Raw genomic sequence first — 19,215 nt, forward strand, 5'->3', positions numbered from 1 at the left:
AGAAGAATTCTTCATTAAGAATAGCTTGCATTTCAAGTGATGTTCTAGATAAAATGTTTCACAAGGTATTACTTCACAAAAGCAGAAGAAGTGGAAATAACCTCAAAATAAGGCAAGATTCTTAGGATGTTCCGAAGATCGATTTGGTGGATCAAATAAGGATGTAGTTAAAAGGTTTCTTCTTAACTTTTTCATATAACATTATGTGTTTCTCTCTTTTTTCTTTCAGAAACATAGTGAATTCTTATTCCTTATTTACTCTTCACCATTAACCTAAACTATTTATTATTAAAAGGATATTAACGCCTTTGTAACTTACAATATTTGTCATTACCCCTATTTAATACTCTTATTTTTAGACATTATAAATAGAAGCCTTTTGCAACTTGTGAAAGGACTTTTTAACAATTTTAGTATTCTAACTCCCAAAACTATCTCTAAAACTCTTTTAAACTATTCTCATACTTAGTCTTATTCTAAGCCACGTGCAACCTTTTTCCACATTATAAGCCCCCACCTATTACTACGCTCAATTTATAAGATTTGCTCCAGTCTTCCTCTCTAGCTACTCCTGATGCATTCTATTTACTTGCTTGCAACACCTCCTCTCTCCACTAAAGAACCTTCTACACAAATGAAGGGTATTAAAAAATTAAATGAAATAATTAGTAGATACCTTAAAAATTGTTAAAGTATACGTTTTTTTTTTCCCTTTTTTTAGCCGAAAGGGATTTCATAGGGATTAAACCCTAGATGCATGTCAACACATGAACCCACGTACAAGTTATTACTAAACCAATAGCTTGTTGGTTATTTTTGTTATTATTGGATGTATGTTCAACATATATGTTTGAGTATACACATAGTGAAGGCAATCAAAGATTTACACTCAATTAATTTGTTAGTGCTAGTTATAAATGTCAGATGCAACTCCAGTTGTAATTTAACGTGCATTTGGCAAACAACTGTAACTTATCATACTGGTTGACATCTTTTGATCAAAACTATTGGGGTTTTTAATTGAGCATCTTGGAAGGCTTTTTTGGCAGTGCATTAGTGAAGGCAAATTGTATAAGAATCATGTCAAAGTAAGGACTTTATCAAGACTTTCAATGTGATCGAAATTTCCATAATTAAAGAGATTTTATTTTTAAAGAAGTTTATATCGAGAATATCTCTTCCACTTTTTTCTTTATTGAAGACTATTTTTTGAATAGAGAAAAAAAGAGAGAGATCTACATTAATTGTACTTAGGAGTGCTCAATCGTTTAACCAAACCAAACTAGCATTAATTGAATTAACCGAAATTTTTAAACCCTTAACCGTTAACCGAAATGGTAATATATAATATTGGTTTTTTAAAAGTTCGGTTAATTCGGTTAATTATCCGATTTCAACCAGAATTAACCGATAATCGAACTTCCAAGAAACCATTAACCACCCTCTGATCGAATTAGATTGGTTAACTGACAGATCAACCGAATTAGTTCGATTCGGTCGGTTCATTCAATTTTAACCGAAATTTGAACACCTTAGTTGTACTTTTGCAAGCCATTAAACACCAATTTAACAGAATTCTTGAGATTAAGAGAACCTATTTTGTTTAAGTCAAGAAATTATTCTAGTACAAATTTATTGTAAGTAAATTGTTTTGTCAATTACTTTACAACTAAGTTTTTAGGGGAAAAGGCTTGGTGAATGAATTGGATTTATTTTGTAAGAGTTGGTTTATAATAAACTACTCATTGAATAAAGCCTCACAAACATAAGAATTGATTTATAGTAAATTATTCATTGGGTAAGACCTCACAAACATAAAAAAAAAATTACACAACGGTAACAAAACTTTTATGTCTATCTCTATTTTATAAACTATATTAATAAATTTATTCAATTGCAACTAAACCAAAATCTTAAAAGTAAATTTAACCAATTTTTATAGTTAATAATATGAAATTAAACCAGCCAATCATTAAAGTACTTGAATTTTGATTTTAATAAGCATTGTTTTAAAAAAAGCAATTGCATTAATTAATCAAGTTTTATTTATATATAATGCCTATGATTATTCACGACCTCTTCTTGACTCTTAAAAAAAAGGTTAATGGGCTACAACGCACTCAAATCTACGTCTTCTCGTACTGATAAAAATATGGATGTCAACCAAATTAAAACTGAATCGACGATTAAACAAGTTAAACTCAAAATTAATAGCATCCAATTCCGACCCCAAAATGATTTCTTCAATCCACCTGCCCTCCAACTTCTTGAAAAAAAAAACATCCCAACTCAACTTTATATTTTACATAATATTATAATGTTTTATATAATAGAAGTACCATGAAAACTCTTATACTAGAAGTCACATTATATTTTGCTACCTTTACTTAAAAAACGGATAAATTAATTCTTGTACCTTAGATGAAAGAGCAAATTAGTCTATGGACCAATTATTAGTAGCAAGAATGGATAGAATATTTTACAAAAAGATCAATTTGCTCTTTGATCTAACATACATGACTAATTAACCCATATTTTGAGTAGAGAGGATAAAATAAAATCCAACTCTTAATACAAATACATATATAGTATTTTTTCTTATTTTATATTTATTATTTTGAATTATTGTCTTGTACACCATCGGTAAAGTAAAAAAAAAAAACTCCTCAAGCCATCTAAAATGATAAAATTTAATCAAAATAGATATAATACCTGTAAAATTAAAAGAAAAACATTTTAGTAAAAATATAATGCATTTATTAAAATATGCCCTAATTTTATGACTTGATTTTACATATAGAGAGAAGTCCTCTGTGGCTCCTGAAAAAGAAAATGGAGTAAAAGAAAGAGAGATTGACTTTTCAGAAAACATGGGATGAGTTGGAACTTTCCCTACCCTCAGCACCTATATATATCTTAGAGAGTAAAGATGAAGAAAGACCGAAATAAATAAATAAATAAGTTGGCAAAAGCAGGTAAAAAGATCTGTTAAAACAGTTAAGCAAAGGAATCAAAGCAAAAGCAAAAGAATGAAGAATCACATGGGGGTTTTGAGGAACTTTCATCTCGTGCTTAGCTTTTTTAGCTTTGAACGATGCTACCACAACTTCACACCACTGAACCAACCTAACCCCACATTACACCTGTGGTCAAAGGTGGGGCTTTGCATTGCTTCAAAAATATGTTGGCTTGTCTGACTAAAAACAGCTTTGGACACCCCACCAAGGGGACACTCTCAAGCCTTAAAGGGTTCCAATGGCAGTGATGGGTCAAAGATAACCTTAGATATTGCTGCCTACTTGGTGTAGGAAGATTAAGTATATTCTTAAAGATATGGTGGTTCAACCAAAGTTCTTATTAACACCCTAACAACGGCATTAGGGTTCGAGTGTCGTCACTTGTAGTACAAAGATAATCTGGGCATTCACAAGTCACGTATTAAAACTCAGAAAAGAATGAAGGAAATATGGGGATCACTGTATATTCATCAAAAGCATTGAATAACTTTCAGAAGGTAAGAAATATAGTTAGTTCCATCTCATTTACCATTATGCCTATTTATCACCATTTCCACAAAAATGGCAAAATCTCTTTCCCTTCTCTCAAACCCCCCAAAACAACTTTCAACCCAAATCATCACACTTTGAATCACAAATCCAGAATTTGTAACATCAAAAAAAAAAAAAACCTAGACATTACTGTTAAACTGGCAGCATCCTTTATGCTGCCATACTATATATAGTTAGTATAACTATAGAAAAAATAAAAGGGTTGATGGGGCAGCTTTGCTACTTACCATCAAAGCCAGGTAAACTAAAAACCAACCTCCATTAGCTCTATCCCTAATTGGAAAAACCGAGCTCCAACTCTCCATAGTTGGATTCTGCATTGAGAGTATAAAGATTCATAGAGGTCCCGATATGAATCATTATGCTCTATTTACAGATTAATAGAGGCGTAAAACCGAAGTCCAAAAATTGACTTCTACCTTCTTTTTTTTTTTTTTAACTTCTAATGGGTTAGTCAACTGAACTAGCTACCAATTTGAGCACTTGCTAAGTTGTGAATTCTACACTTCTTCAGACTTGTATCCTGCAAATCATACTGTCAGCCAATTATCCTGTGCCCTCTCGAGTGCAGCAACTTTGGCATGATATGCTGATAAGGCGATCGCACTCTTCCCTGTTTCGTCCTGAGGTAGTTCATAGGTTTCACTGATGGATCCAGATTTCAAATCACCTGGAGGGATAAAACAATCAACAGAAAGGCCTGGTATGTTAAAGGCAACCTCCTCGATCGTCCAAGCTTCTTCCATCCTTGTTTTCGTATGGCTCATTGCAGCTTCCCCGAACCTGAAAAGTGTAATGACAGAACGGCCAGAATGTGCTATCATGATACCTTCGACGGGTCGGTAATCATGAAGATATGAATTGATTGTGGTTTCCCAGTAAACAGTATCGCCACCGTTGGATTGAATACGAGTCAAATGTGAATCCTCCATGTGAACCAGAAGCCCGGTCTTCTGACTAAAGTAGCCAAATAAGACATGCCTAATGATCTCCGCAGGGCCTTCACTCCTTGCCTTCAATGTCTGGGGGTCGGTACAGAGCTTGAGGATGAAGCAATCCTCACCATTAATTGTCTTCTCTCCTATACATTTTGCATCAGAAAACATACTAGCTGTAGTTCTCGGATCAAGACCCTGATTTAGGAATAGTGAAGCACAAAGAGAGAATCAGAAAGCCAGTAATGCTAGAAATATAACCGAAGAGCCAATATTCAGCTGCTGATAAGCATAGGAGACCTCACCTGAAGTGCACGACGCAAGGGTCTAACAGGCCCCTTTGCAGTGCGAGCTCCAAGCCAAGGTGTGTGCCTCCATACAAGCTTCCCATTACAGCCAGCATGAACCTTGCTGCCCCCAACCGCAAGTTCAACATACCACATGTCCGGATTCATTTGCCAGAGCACAAACCCACCGGACTCCGCACCTCTGGAGCCATATCGGTTCTTAACCGTCTTCGCAGCAGTTTCGTACTCACAAGCTACCATTTTCAGTTTTCCCATCGCATACGCATTCCGAACTGAGTTTTGCAGCTTCAGACCACCGGAAGCAGCTGTATACTGCTGCAATATGTACTGAGCAGTGGACGTTTCCTGCACCATACCGCAAAGAAATGGAGTTTTTACTCAAGTTTCTTGCTAACCACAGTTTGAAAACCATGATTTAATAAAATGGATCCATAGACCATAGAAGAAGCTTAAAGAAAAATACAAGAACATTACAAATAAAATACTATAAATGATAAATACTTTAGTCGCCATTCAAACCATCATAAGCAGAAAAAAAACACCCAGAAGTTCATTTGTTCTTTTTTAAGTCTATTATAAGCTAAAGAAGACCCGGGGGGGGCGGAAGGGACTAACAATGGGAGTGTCTTTGATGCTCAAGTGAGGCAAAGGGTCAGTGGAGCAAACTTGAACAGGAGCCAAAGGTGCACCCATGACCCCGAGCAACAGCCTTAGATCGGACCTTTTGCAACTCAAGGAAGCCATGGATGGAGTCCTCGATAACTGTCCCATAACCCATTGTCCTAGCCCCAACCCAAGCCTCTTGGAATCCCCGGTTTCGCCTCCGTCCGGGTCGGGACCTTCCATGAGCGGAGCTAACGCTTCCCCGACACCGTACCTCGCGATCAAGGGCTCCGGTTGTACCAGGTAAGCGCCTCCGTAGTTGTAGTGGCCGCTTTTCTTTCTCCGCAACAGAATGGCAATGGGTGACCGGGCTCTTCCGGGGCTGTTGGTCCTCGAGCGGGAAGGTGAAAGCCCACGAATTACTTCCTCTTTGAGAGCTGAGAAAAACCCTTGCTTTTTCTCCATTAATGCTCGGGCGTTTTGCTTTTCAAAAAGAACCCAAAAAAAAAAAAGGTTCCTTAGTCGATTTAGTGATGAAAAAACAAGAGAGAAAAAAGGGGTTGGATTGGAATGAAGTTTAGAGAGGATAAAGGGAGAGGGAAGGTTCTTTCATGGAGAAACTGGGAACTGGCGAGCAGAGCAGAGCATATAATATGGGAGAAAACGTAGCGAATTTTCAAGGAGCTAAATACAGAATTTTTGCTTTTCCTAATTCCCTGTAGTTATAGTGTGGTATGGTGTCAATAGAGAGAAAGAAAATGAGTTAATTAAAAAAAAAGTTTAAAATCTTTATAAGTCCCTGTAATCTTCGTATATTTAAAATTTGGTCTCTTTACCTCTATTGTTAGGATTTTAATTATCTATTTTTCACTTTTCGAGTTTAAAATATAAATTTAATTGTAAAATTGTTGAAACTTTTATGTTAAATTCAAGTAAATTAAAAGGTTATTATTTACATGGCTACCGAGTAAGTATTTTGTTTATTTCAAAATATCTCACAAATAAATTTAACTAAGAATTTTACTTATGTTGGACTATTTAATTAATATATATTTAAATTAGATATAATTTTATTTCAACATAAAAAGATAATAATTCTACCTTATTTAATGAACTAACCTAATCTCTTTATTTAGGTCTGCTATCTCTAGCACGTCTCTGTCTGGTATCTCTGGCAGGTTCTAGGTTTTTATTCTTTTTGTCTTTGTTTTGACTAGGCGGCGCAGTGTTGCCCTGCTGCTATCTATTTTTCTTTGGAAAATACAATAGCTACTGAACGTGAGTCTTGACTATGGAATCTAATTTCGCTGAACTTTCGATTAATGAGGAGAAAGATGAGGTTTTGCAAATTCAAGCGGAAACAAACACAGATAGGGTGAGGGGATTTTTCCAATTGGTGGATTGCTTTTTAACAGCTACTGTTATCCATTTTCCAGCAATGAAAAATACCATGGCAAATTTGTGGTATCCTGTCTGTGGTGTTTAAATTCGAGATCTGGGGGAAAAAAGGTAATTGTTTCAATTTTTTCATATTATGGACATGGAAAGGGTTTTAAAGGGTTTGTCATGGACCTTTAGCAGACATTTACTGCTGTTACATAAGCTGCAAAGCGAGGAAGACCCATTGAATGTCCCTTTAATTTTTTCACCCTTTCGGGTTCAGATCCATGATATTCCTTTTGGTTTTTTCTCTGAACATTTGGCGGTGCAACTTGGGAATTTTATAGGGTTTTTTATAGAGTATGACAATTCTATGTTAGGGAAAGAGAATTGTAATTTTATGAGGATACGAGTTCAAGTGGATATACGTCGGCTTTTGAGAAGAAAGAAACAGCTTATGTTTAATGGACAGTGTTCATATGTTCGATTTAAATATGAACGTTTATCACTGTTTTGTTTTTATTACGGTCGTCTGGGGCATAGCGATTTATTTTGTGAAGCAAAAATGGCATTAGGGGTGGAAGTTGCAGAAATGGGATGGGATTTAGCGCTGCGGGCTCAATCTCGAAGGGCTTTGGCTATGAAAAGTGTTTGGTTACATGATGAAGAGGAGGAAGTATGGGGCGGAAATCAGGAGGAAAGTCAAATGATAGGGGGTATGCTGAGAATTCCCAAGAAGAAAATGGGAATTAGGAGCAATATAGATCCCATTTTGGGAATAAATTTAGAGGGGAGACTATATAAATCCCATCCTCAAGGTGAAAATTTAGGGATGGTGGATAGCTTTAATGCAATGGATCATGATCTTGAGGATAGGGTTCTAATGGGGGATGAAGGTAAAAAACGAAAAAGAGGGGATAGTGAAGGATTAACAGTAAGAGAAGAAGAAAACTGTATGGATGTGAGAACTAAGGGTATAAAGGATTCCACACATTTATTATTGGCGACTGCCAAGAGGCAAACCGACAGGGCACAATGAAAATATTAAATTGGAATGTCCGCGGTTTGGAGAGCCAACAGGCAGTTTGAAGACTTCGACACACGTTGAAGTTACATAATCCCCAAATGGTCTTCTTTATGAGACAAAAATTGACAGGAGTCGCATGGAAAAGGTTCAAAGAAGTTGCAATTTTTTCAATGGGATTGAGGTTGGATCAATTGGTTCAAGTGGAGGATTGTATTTAGCATGGAAAGGGGATATCAGTGTTTTACCTCAAAGCTTTTCGACTAGCCATATTGATGTGATAATAGATGATATGGAGAAAGGTATTAAATGGAGATTTACCGGATTTTATGGATCTCTTTATCACCAAGATAGAGATGCAACATGGGATCTTTTAAGACAATTGTGTGAAGCTGGGGAACTTCCATGGCTGGTAAGTGGGGATTTTAATGAGATCATGTACAGATGTGAGACAAGGAAGGCTTATCACGGGAGGAAGGAAGAATGGAAGCTTTTAGAAGGGTGTTGGAGGATTGCAATTTAATTGATATGGGCTTTTCTGGGAATTGGTTCACATGGGAGAGGGGTAATTTCCAGAGTCTAATATTCAAGAACAGCTAGATAGAAGGGTAGCTACTGACAGCTGGCTTGCTTTATTTCTCGATTATCAAGTTCATCATCTATCACATTCCTTTTTCGATCACTGTCTATTGCTCATACATACTAAATCCGAATATTCGAGGCGCATGGAGAGAAGGTTTAAATTTGAAGCATGGTGGGTGCTGGAAGAATCATTTATTGGTGAAGTGAAGAGTATTTGGGAAAATTCTTCAGGAGACCTATTAAACAAGTTGCAGTGTGTTAGAAGAGGGTTGCAGAAATGGGCGGCTAAAATTTGATATAGTAGGAAAGCAAAGAAAGAGATGTTGCATTTAAAGCTGAAAAAATTGCTAGAAGAAGATAAAAGCGATGAAAATCTAGCAGAACTAATTGATACAAAGGTGGATGTTAATTTTGAGATTGAAAAGGATGAGAGGTATTGGGAACAATGGGCGAGGGTTAATTGGCTGAAATTAGGAGATAAAAATACTGCCTTTTTTCATGAGCAGGCAACGCAAAGGTGGAGAAAGAACTATATCCGCAAGTTACAATATAACGACGGCAGGGAAACTGAAGTTATTTAAGAAATGGAAAAGATAGCCAGATCATATTTTCAGCAGTTGTTTCTAGCTGGAAGGAGACGAAATTATAATCACACTTTTTCAAGTATTGATCGTTGTATTTTTTAGGAGGACAATTTAAAACTCAAGGCTGAATATACAAATGAAGTGATTTATGAAACGTTGAAAGAAATGGGACCAACAAAAGCACTAGGTAATGATGGTTTTCCAGCACTATTCTACCAGAAATGCTAGTTAATTATTGGAAAAGATGTCACGTCTTATTGCCTCAATTTATTAAATGAAGGTACGGATCCAAGCTCAATTAACAAGACAAATATTATGCTAATCCCAAAAATTGTGAATCCCTCTAATATTACGTACTTTCGTCCTATTAGTTTGTGTAATGTATTATACAAATTGATAGCTAAAGTTATTGCTAATTGTCTCCAATCTGTGATAGACAAGTGTATTGATTCAGCACAAAGTGCTTTCGTGCCAGGGAGATTGATTTTTGATAATGTGATTCTAGCTTATGAACTTCTACATACTCTGAAGCACAAAAGAGTCGGGAAAAAAGACTTTATAGCAGTAAAATTAGACATGAGTAAGGCGTATGACAGCATCGAATGGAGTTTTGTAGAAAGGGTAATGAAGAAAATAGGATTTGACCCCAATTAGGTTGATTCACTAATGAGATGTGTTACTACAGTTTTTTACTCGATAGTGTTTAATGGATTTACTGGTTCCACTTTCAATCCTTCTAGGGGCCTTAGACAAGGAGATCCCTTGAGTCCATTTTTATTTCTATTTTGTGGGGAGGGTCTATCTAGTCTTATGAGACCAACAATGAAAAAGAAAATTCTTCGTGGAGTTAAGGCAAGCAGAAGCGGTCCACAGGTTTCACATTTATTATTTGCGGATGATTGCATTCTGTTCGGCGAGGCTACAGAAAGAGGGGCGGTTTCATTAAAGCAGATTTTGCACGAATATGAAGGTTGTTCGGGGCAGAAGGTTAATTATTCAAAATCTACTATTTTCTTTAGTGCCAATACTCAAAAAGGGGATATAAGTTTAGTAACTAGAGTGCTTGGAGTACATTGCTCAACTGATCCTAAACAGTACTTGGGTTTACCTAATTTAGTGGGGAGGAGGAAGAAAGCATCTTTCCAAAACTTGAAAGATAGATTGCAACAAAGAATAGATAATTGGAGTGTTAAACATCTTTCTCAAGGAGGAAAGGAGGTGTTTATTAAGGCGGTTCTTCAATCCATTCCAACTTATTCTATGTCGTGCTTTCTACTTCCTAAATCCTTTTGTACGAAATTGGAGAGATTAATAGCAAAGTTCTGGTGGCAAAAAAGCAGGGATAAGAAAGACATTCATTGGTGTGCATTAAAGGATTTATGTTCTTTCAAGGAGGAATGAGGTATTGGATTCCGAGAGTTTGACAAATTTAATATCGCGTTACTAGCTAAGCAGGGTTGGCCTTTAATTACTTATCCAGATTCGTTGTTAGCTCGAGTTTTAAAAGCCAAGTATTATTCGTCGACAGATTTTTAAATGCACGGTTAGGGAACCTAACTTCACTTACCTGGAGAAGTATCTGGTCAACTAGAAGAGTGCTGGAAAAAGGCTTATGCTGGAGAACCGGTAAGGGGGATAGTATCTCTATCTAGAACGATCTTTGGATACCGGGTTATGAAGAGAATACGTTACAGCATCAAAGAGGAAATGCAGATATTGAATTAGTCTCTGATTTGATTGAGGACGAAAGTAGAACATGGAAAGCGGATCTAATTTTTAATACCTTTGATGCCGGTATTGCAAAGAACATTCTGCTGATCCCTTTGGCAAGGTCTGTACATGATGATTTCCAAGTTTGGGGTAGAGAACCATCAGGCATCTTTTTGGTTAGAAATGCCTATAAACTATTACAAAAGATAACTCGGATTCCTGGTAATAATATTATACAGGCCGAAAATGCAACTTTCTACAGAAAACTATGGGATTTACACATCCCTTTGAAAATTAAAATTACAATCTGGAAAATTTCCTGGAATTATATCCCTACGCTTGCTAATCTTAAATTGATGCGAGTTACAAATAAAGTCTGATGTCCCAAATGTCGGCAGTCTGAGGAGGATAGCAATTATGTTTTCAGAATGTGTCTTATAACGACGGAAGTTTGGGAGTATTTAGATTTCTCTTGGTGCTTAATAATAATATTCAGAGCATTTGGGAGTGGTTTACCTGTGCAGACTATTTTGCTACGGGCTTTGGCTTATCTGGTCAAACAGGAATCAATTGCTTTATGAGAGTAAAGATAGAACAAGCAGAGAGATCTCACGACAAATAAGCAATTATATTTCAGAGTTGCAAAGCTTAGAAGAGAAACTATTTATCTCTGATAAAGGAAGGGTTTTTACTCATGAAGATCGGCAAACGAGGGTAGTCATTTCTTTTGATGGGGCTTTCGATCAACAACTCTCCAAATCCGCATCAGGGTTGCTAGTTAGAAACATGCAAGGGGATATTTTGGTCTCGAAATCGGTCATTCATGAAAATGTTGCCTCTCCGTTTGCGGTGGAAGCACATGCAGGAGAAAAAGCAGTAAGGCTAGGAATTTTATTGGGTTTTCATGAATGCGACATAAATGAAGATTCAAGAACTGTTATAAAAAAATGCCAGAACAGAGACAGAGATAATTCAATTATTGGAGCTATAATAAGAAATATTCAAGAGATAAAGCATTTCTACCAAAAACTAAACTTCCATCATATTCCAAAGTCAGAAAACTTTTTTTGCTTATGTGATTGTAAAGGAAGCGTTGAAAGTAAATGAAGGCCATTACCTGGAAGGAGGAGTTTCTGAGCATGTTCGGCGAATACTGGAGAGGAGAAGACCACGGATTCCAGACTGATGAAATGAAACGGTCAAATGGAAATGTGTAACAGAAGGTTAAAGATCTTATGGGATTTGAAGGAATCTGCTATTATGAGCTGTGCAAGAGCATTGGAAAGCCAAAATATTTTTTGGGATACAGCTGTCTTCTTTGGGCTGGAATTTTCTAGAGTAGATTTTTATTAGTTTTGATTTTTTAATTTTGGTTTAGTTAGGCCGTCTTGTTGGAGGCCGATTAGGGATTTTAGTCTTCTAGGCCTATTTATCTTATATTATTTGCTTTATTTTAAGGCCTGGTCCTTGGTCCAATGTCCAAGTGAGAGGCAGACTTTGTTTTATTTGTTTAAAATCCAGTCGAGTATTTCAAAAAAAAAAGAACTAACCTATCCAAATGAATTTAATAAAAAAATTACCTTAACTACAAATAATTTAAATTCAAAAGAAGTTATAACTTCAACTTGAATAAAATAATCTCAATATTTTAAAATCTAAATTTGCAGATTTACTCTTATTTTTGATATTTTTATGATTATTTTATGATTTATATTCAGATTTGTGATTTTTTCAACAATATTATCTTTAAAGTTTTAACATAAGTATTTTCTCTTGAGAATATGACATATTTCTTAAAAGAAAAATTGTGTGTGAATATATATTGAAGATATTGTTTTTTGGGTTAAAGTATAGTTCTATTATTTTTAATTTGTTATAATTTCATTTTTTTATAATATCATCGTTCACTCAAAAATGAGGTTAAAATACAATACCAATCCTTATAGTATACCAAATGTTCATTTTAATCCTTTTATTATTGAAAAGGACATTTTAATTCTTGTACATTTAAAAACTTAACAAATTGGTTACGTGACCATATGAGATTTTTATTAATCTATAGCTTTAATTGAATTTGGTGTATGTAAATCAAGTCACCCAAATTTAATTAGAATAAACTTTAAAACATTTTTTTAATTATTAGTTAATATAAGAGGGCTAATAGGTGTATTTTTTTGGTGTAAAAACAAACTGAAATAGTTTAATAACTGGAGCCAAATTACCTCTCACTCTATCCTCTTTTAAAATTACTTGAATCTCTATAAGAAGGACATCAAATAAACACAAATCTTCATCATTCACAAAAGTCATTTTAGTTAATGAATTCCTTACCTGATTATTTTTCTTAAGGGTATGTTGCACGAACCACTTGTCTTCATGGGATAAAATATGTTGGATTCTCTTAACAAGTGATATACTTGCCCCAGCTAATTGACGGTAGCAAATAGCTTTAACAACATCAAAATTATCAAATTGGATGATGACCCTCGACACGTCCCTATGTACTGAAATATATTGGTTAGCCCAGCTATATGAGACCTTAATAATATCATTTGGATTCATGGATATACCTTGGAAGATAAAATAATTTCTATTTTTCCAAATATGCCACATTAATAACTCGAATAGACAAACCCAAGTTGGATCCCTCGTGTTGTGATTTGAGTGATCGTGCAAATTTGAAATCAACCATTCTGTTAAATTGCTAGAAAAGAAAACCCCATGTTGACTTAGTGGAAAAACTTGGCACCAAACATCTTTCGCAACAGGGCAATCCCTAGGTACATGTAATGCATCCACATATCTATGTCCACAAAGAAGGCATAACTCATCCCGACCAATCCTCCTTTGAATTCTCTCAACATTGGTTAAGAGTCTCTGTTTTAGAACTATCCAAATGAAATGTCTAACTCTCTGAGTCCTAGAAAATTTCCACACTATATTCCAAACTACATCTCTAGGATTCCAAGACCACTATTTCAACATCCAATATTCACTTTTAACAAAGAAGGCAATTGTTGTAGAACGACAAAAAAAGATCAAATTTGGTCCTACAAAAGACATTGGTGGGGGAATGCTAACAATGTGTTGGATAACATTTTCTATCAACCAAACTCGAAATAAATTGAGGTTTCATGTGCCATTTTTTGTAACCATCTCACTCAGCTTACAGTCTGAAACAACATTCGCATAAGCAGGAACATGTTTTCTTAATGGCCTTATATTAGGGACCTAAGCATCCTTCCAACAATGAACGTTATTTACATTATTCATTAACCATATCAAATTATCACACAGTAAAGGCCATGCCTTAGAAATGGATTTCAACATAAAAGAGTTTCTACTCTATGCAATACATTCTGGCAATCTGTCATTTTTCCCATACTTCATTCTAAGGACCCGAACCCATAAAGCATCAGTTTTGGTAACAATATTAAAACCAATCATCATCATAAAAGCGAAATTCTGACCACTAAGATGTCGTATCCCAAAACCTCCATACGATCTAATCTAACAAATAGCATCCCACCTCACTAATGTCGTTTTCCTTTTACCACCAGAAGATCCCCAAATGAATTGTCGCACCATTTCTTCAATTTCATTGTAGACGCCTTTTGAGACCATTAAGGATTGCATGAGATAGCTTGGGATTGAAAGTAAAACTGACTATGCTAGAGTAAGCCTTCCCATAAATGAGAGTTCTTTGGCTTCCCAGCTAGAAAGCTTCCTCCGAACTCTTTCTACCAAAAAACTCAACGTACATTTGGTGATTCTTTGGTGAAGGGGAGCTCCCAGATAATAACAAAGATCCTAAATGTGTTGGAACCCGAGTATATCATTAATCTTTCTCACTAAGTCTTCATTGACTCCAGTAGAAAAAAAAACACATTGGTCTTCCAAACATTAACCTTGTGCCTGGAAAACTCATATAATCACCCAAAGAAGTCATTAAGAAGTTTGCTACGCTATAAGTTCGCTTTGGTAAAAATCACTAAGTTATCCGCAAAAAATAAATGTGAAAGGGCAAGCCCTCTTCGAGATAACTGAATAGGGCTTCATTCCCTAGATGAGATAGTCGAATGAAACCAATGGGCCAACCATTCCATGCATAACACAAAAAAGATATAGAGATAAAAGACACCCCTAACGGATTCCTCTAACAAGCTTGAACTTAGGGGTTGGAACTTCGTTCCATAAAACCTACATAGTGGATGTAACACCCCCTACCCGTATCCATTGTCGAAATAGGTACGAGGCATTACCGGAGTTTACTGAACATTTTCAAATAATTCTGAGTTATTTATTATTTATATTTTGAAAATAATCATAACGTCTCTTTATTGGGCCCTCGAAGCCCCAAACAAACATTAAAAACCAATCGAAATTAAATCGGGATTATAAAAAAATTTTCGCAAAATCTTAAATTTTATTTTCATCTAAGTACTTACCATTTCAATGCTTTTTATAATTAAACAAGTTACCATTCAATCAATAGTTTGTCACTTGTCTAAGCGTCAAACCACACCATTGTTAGTATACTTGCACATATTTCATATAAATTCAACATTGATATACTTAGTTTCTCGACATGTCACACTTGAGTTTAATAATTGTCTTTACTTACATAATTTCCTTGTATCAACATATCAATTATAATCATATATGTACATGTCATGAAACATATCATTCTCTTACCGCTTTCTTCATAAGTATATATCATTCATTTCATTATATCAATATTTCATGCTCCATCATTTCCATATATTTTATGTATATTTATTAGGTAATAGTTTATATCAAACTTAATATAAATTATATTCCATGTACTTATACTTATTTCGTTTATCTATCTTCATAATTATTTCATATAACCATTCACCATCGATACATATTACACGAATATCAATTGTTCAACAAATGTCATAGCGTCTCCCATCCACGGTCTTATTTATCTTTGACATGATGCCATAGTGTCTTTCAACTATGGTCTTACTCATTTTTCATCATGTTGCCATGGTATCTTTCAACCATGGTCTTATTCTTTTCATGTCACGTTGCCATGGTATCTTTCAACCATGGTCTTATTCATTTCATATCACGTTGCCATGGTATCTTTCAACCATGGTCTTATTCATTTCATATCACGTTGCCATGGTATCTTTCAACCATGGTCTTACACATTTCATATCGAGTTGCCATGGTATCTTTCAACCATGGTCTTACACATTTCATATCAAAGAGCACACTCATGAACCTCACCCTTACGGTGGGATTACCGGTCAGCTAAATCCTCGTAATATAAACTCATAGAGTATTGTCGGGATTACCGGTCAAAGCTAAATCTCGCAACGACAATTACTCTAATAAGCTTGGATCAATTACCAGTCCAAAGCTAAATTGAGACCCTAATTCGGATTAACCGTCCGGCTAAATCCATTTTACACATATTCTTCGGAGGGCTATATCAGATAGGATCACCCGTCCTGCTAGATCCTTTTACCGTCAATTCCTTTTCGAGATCCATCGAATTTTCCTTTCATTCAACCGGATTTCTTCCGATTTTATAAAATATATCAATGTTTCATAAATTTCCATATAATAAACATTCAAATCATATTCATATCAAAACATGCATTTCAAGCATTTAAGAATATAATTCAAGTTACACGAACTTACCTCATTGCTTGTTTGTGTTTATAATTTCATTAATCCGATATCTTTTATTTTTCACATCGAGTCTCATATTTGAGTCATCCGGATCTTTATAAACAAATTTGATCATCATTTTCATTTATTTCATATTTTAATGCATTTAATTAATGCTCTAGGCAAAATTTCCATTTTGCCCCTAAACTTTTAATTAATGACAATTTCATCCTTAGGGTCAGGAAAATAAAATTCTTACAATTTAATCCTTATTTCCAGCTATTATTCTCATATATATTGATAACAGTCCATGAATTCTATAAAATATCAGAATTTTCCATAATTTCAACACTTTTCAATTTAATCCTAAAACATGTTTTCCCCGATCTTGAACTAAATTAATAATTTCATTCAATTTTGTAATTTAAATAATAAAATAATCCATTTCATGCAATTTGGTCATTTCTAACATTTTTACAAAATTGCCCATAAATTTTTACTTTTATTCAATTTAGTCCCCGAGCCTAAAATATGCAAATTAGCCATGCTAGATGAATATTCATACATATTTTCCTCCTCCTCCTCTCCATTCCACATCCTTAATGTAGATAACACACTTGTAAGTAACATTATCCATAATTTTATTATTTACTTTTATGAATATTCAAGCTATCTATGTGTGTCATAGTCACTAAATTATTTATATCTGGAGCTATACAACTCCAATTTAAGATCCGATAATTTTACCTGAAAATAGAATAATATATATTTTTACCATAAAATTTTCAGAATTTTTGGTTTAGCCAATAAGTACAGTTTATTCTTTAAAGTTACCCCTGTTCTGCTGTCTGACAGTTCTGACCCTTCTTCACTAAAAATTAATTATCTCATCGTACAGAATTTGAATGATGTTTATGTTTGTTTCTATTGAAAATAGACTCATTCAGGATTCTAAACATATAAATTTAAGCCCCTAATTATTTTTATCCAATTTTGTATGATTTTACAAATTCAAAACAGGAGAACCCGAAATCATTCTGACATTGTCTCACAAAATTCATCATATCTCATGATTTAAAAATCCATTACTTACACCGTTTCTTCTATAAGAAACTAGACTAAATAAGATTTAATTTCATATTTTATTCATCCTATAATTTGAGTTTTACAATTTTTGGTGATTTTTCAAAGTTAGACTACTGCTGCTGTCCAGAACTGTTTTAATGCAATATATTAATTACCATGTTATAACACCCTTATTTTCTTTTTCTACACCATTTCTCATCACTTTATCTTATTTTCTCTTCACTAACATATCAAGAACATAGGACCTTATGTAATAAAACTATACTATAACATTATTTCCATGCTTTCTCAATAATAACAACTTAAAAATATATTAAAATCTTGATGTACTTACCTTGTTCTCTTGATTCCAATCTTTAATTTGATTTTCTCTCTCCTCCAGCTTCTATTTCTTGAATCCAACTTGATATTCTTGCTCCCCATCATCTCCTTGCTATCTTTCTCTCTTGATGGCTATGGAAATTCTTTCAATATTTAGGTGAAAATAATGAATTTTTGGAGGAAGGACTAAATTGTAAGAAAAGGAAAACTTTCTTTCTTCTTTTTCTTCACCACGTTAGTTGCATGAGAAATGGTGATCCTCCCCCCTTTCTTTCCTTACACACATATATATATTAAATAAAATAATAATAAAATAATAAAATATCATTTAAAATTAATTTAAAGTATTAATAAACTAATATTTATTTATTTAATTTATCTAAAATATCTCCAACATCATCATTGTCTCTAGATTTCTCTCTTCCAATTGACCATTTTGCCCTTTGTGATCTTTTAAAATTTCATTCTTGAGTCATCACTTAATTTGGTAAAATTGCAATTTAGTCCCTCATAATTCTTCACCTATTCAATTTGGTCCTAATTCATCAATTTTTCTTGGTTCTAGATCATTCCATCCTTAAAATATTTTCACTATTAGTCCTTAAACTTTTCATATTTACACTTTAATCCTTCAAATTTTGAGTATTTACTCTTGGGCCACAAAACTTTTCTCACTTTTACAATTTAATCCTTTCTTGAATCAATATGTCATTATATACTTCCCAATATTGACATAACTCAAAATTTCCTTTTTGTCACTTTATTTCCTTATTTTACTATATCATGAATAATATTTTACTATAAAAATTTTCGGGGTATTACAGTGGATGTCGAGATAGCCGACATAATAACATTTATTAGAAAGTTAGAAATAACTACCACTTTAAAATATGCTTCTATAAAATCCCAATGCACCCTATCATAGGCTTTCTCTAAGTCTATCTTCATAGTTCTCCACTGAACTGTACTCTTACTTTTCATGGAATGCAACACTTGTTGTACTATGACAACATTGTCAATAATATTTCTACCTATAATAAACCCCACTTGATCTTGGCCTATGATCTTAGGCAAAATAATCTTAAATCGATTCACTATCACCTTCATAACTAGCTTGTATAAAGCAGAGCACAGACTGATTAAACAGAATTGCTTAAAATTTTTTGGATTAGGAACTTTAAGAATTAGAACAATAAGAGTATTATTTAACTCTGAATCTATAGTGCTTCCTTCAATGATTTGCCTAACCCAATCACAAATAACCTCTTCAATAGTATGTTGGATCTGGTGCCCTAAGTGTAGTATTTTCGTCTAAGTATACTTGTAATTTTTCTGAACATATTGGTTTATAAAATTATTCATGAATTACATTAATATACTTTGTATTATTGTCCTCACATGGTTTTTTCATACAAATCAAAATAGAAGCAAATATTGCTCATTGGTTGTTTAAATGTTTAACTAATA

At 34.1% G+C, this 19,215-nt stretch overlaps 1 protein-coding gene across 1 annotated transcript; it reads right to left on the minus strand.

The window, feature by feature from the left end:
- Positions 1-3,456: 3,456 nt before the first annotated feature.
- LOC108484534 (uncharacterized) lies at positions 3,457-6,174 on the minus strand. The gene is made up of 3 exons (XM_017788355.2): positions 5,428-6,174; positions 4,810-5,157; positions 3,457-4,702 (listed from the first exon to the last, which is right to left on the minus strand). The coding sequence occupies exons 1-3, from the start codon at positions 5,878-5,880 to the stop codon at positions 4,100-4,102; spliced, it is 1,404 nt and encodes a 467-aa protein (XP_017643844.1). The 5' UTR covers positions 5,881-6,174; the 3' UTR covers positions 3,457-4,099.
- Positions 6,175-19,215: the final 13,041 nt, after the last annotated feature.

The sequence above is a fragment of the Gossypium arboreum genome, chromosome 13 (genome assembly GCF_025698485.1).
Source record: "Gossypium arboreum isolate Shixiya-1 chromosome 13, ASM2569848v2, whole genome shotgun sequence".
Taxonomy (NCBI): Eukaryota; Viridiplantae; Streptophyta; class Magnoliopsida; order Malvales; family Malvaceae; genus Gossypium; species Gossypium arboreum.

Coding starts and splice junctions, on each gene's coding strand:
- LOC108484534 (XM_017788355.2), bottom strand. CDS start 5,880: ATGGAGAAAAAGCAAGGGTTTTTCTCAGCTCTCAAAGAGGAAGTAATT. Junction 5,158..5,427: donor GCATCAAAGACACTCCCATT/GTTAGTCCCTTC, acceptor GGTATGGTGCAG/GAAACGTCCACTGCTCAGTA. Junction 4,703..4,809: donor CCTTGCGTCGTGCACTTCAG/GTGAGGTCTCCT, acceptor TTCCTAAATCAG/GGTCTTGATCCGAGAACTAC.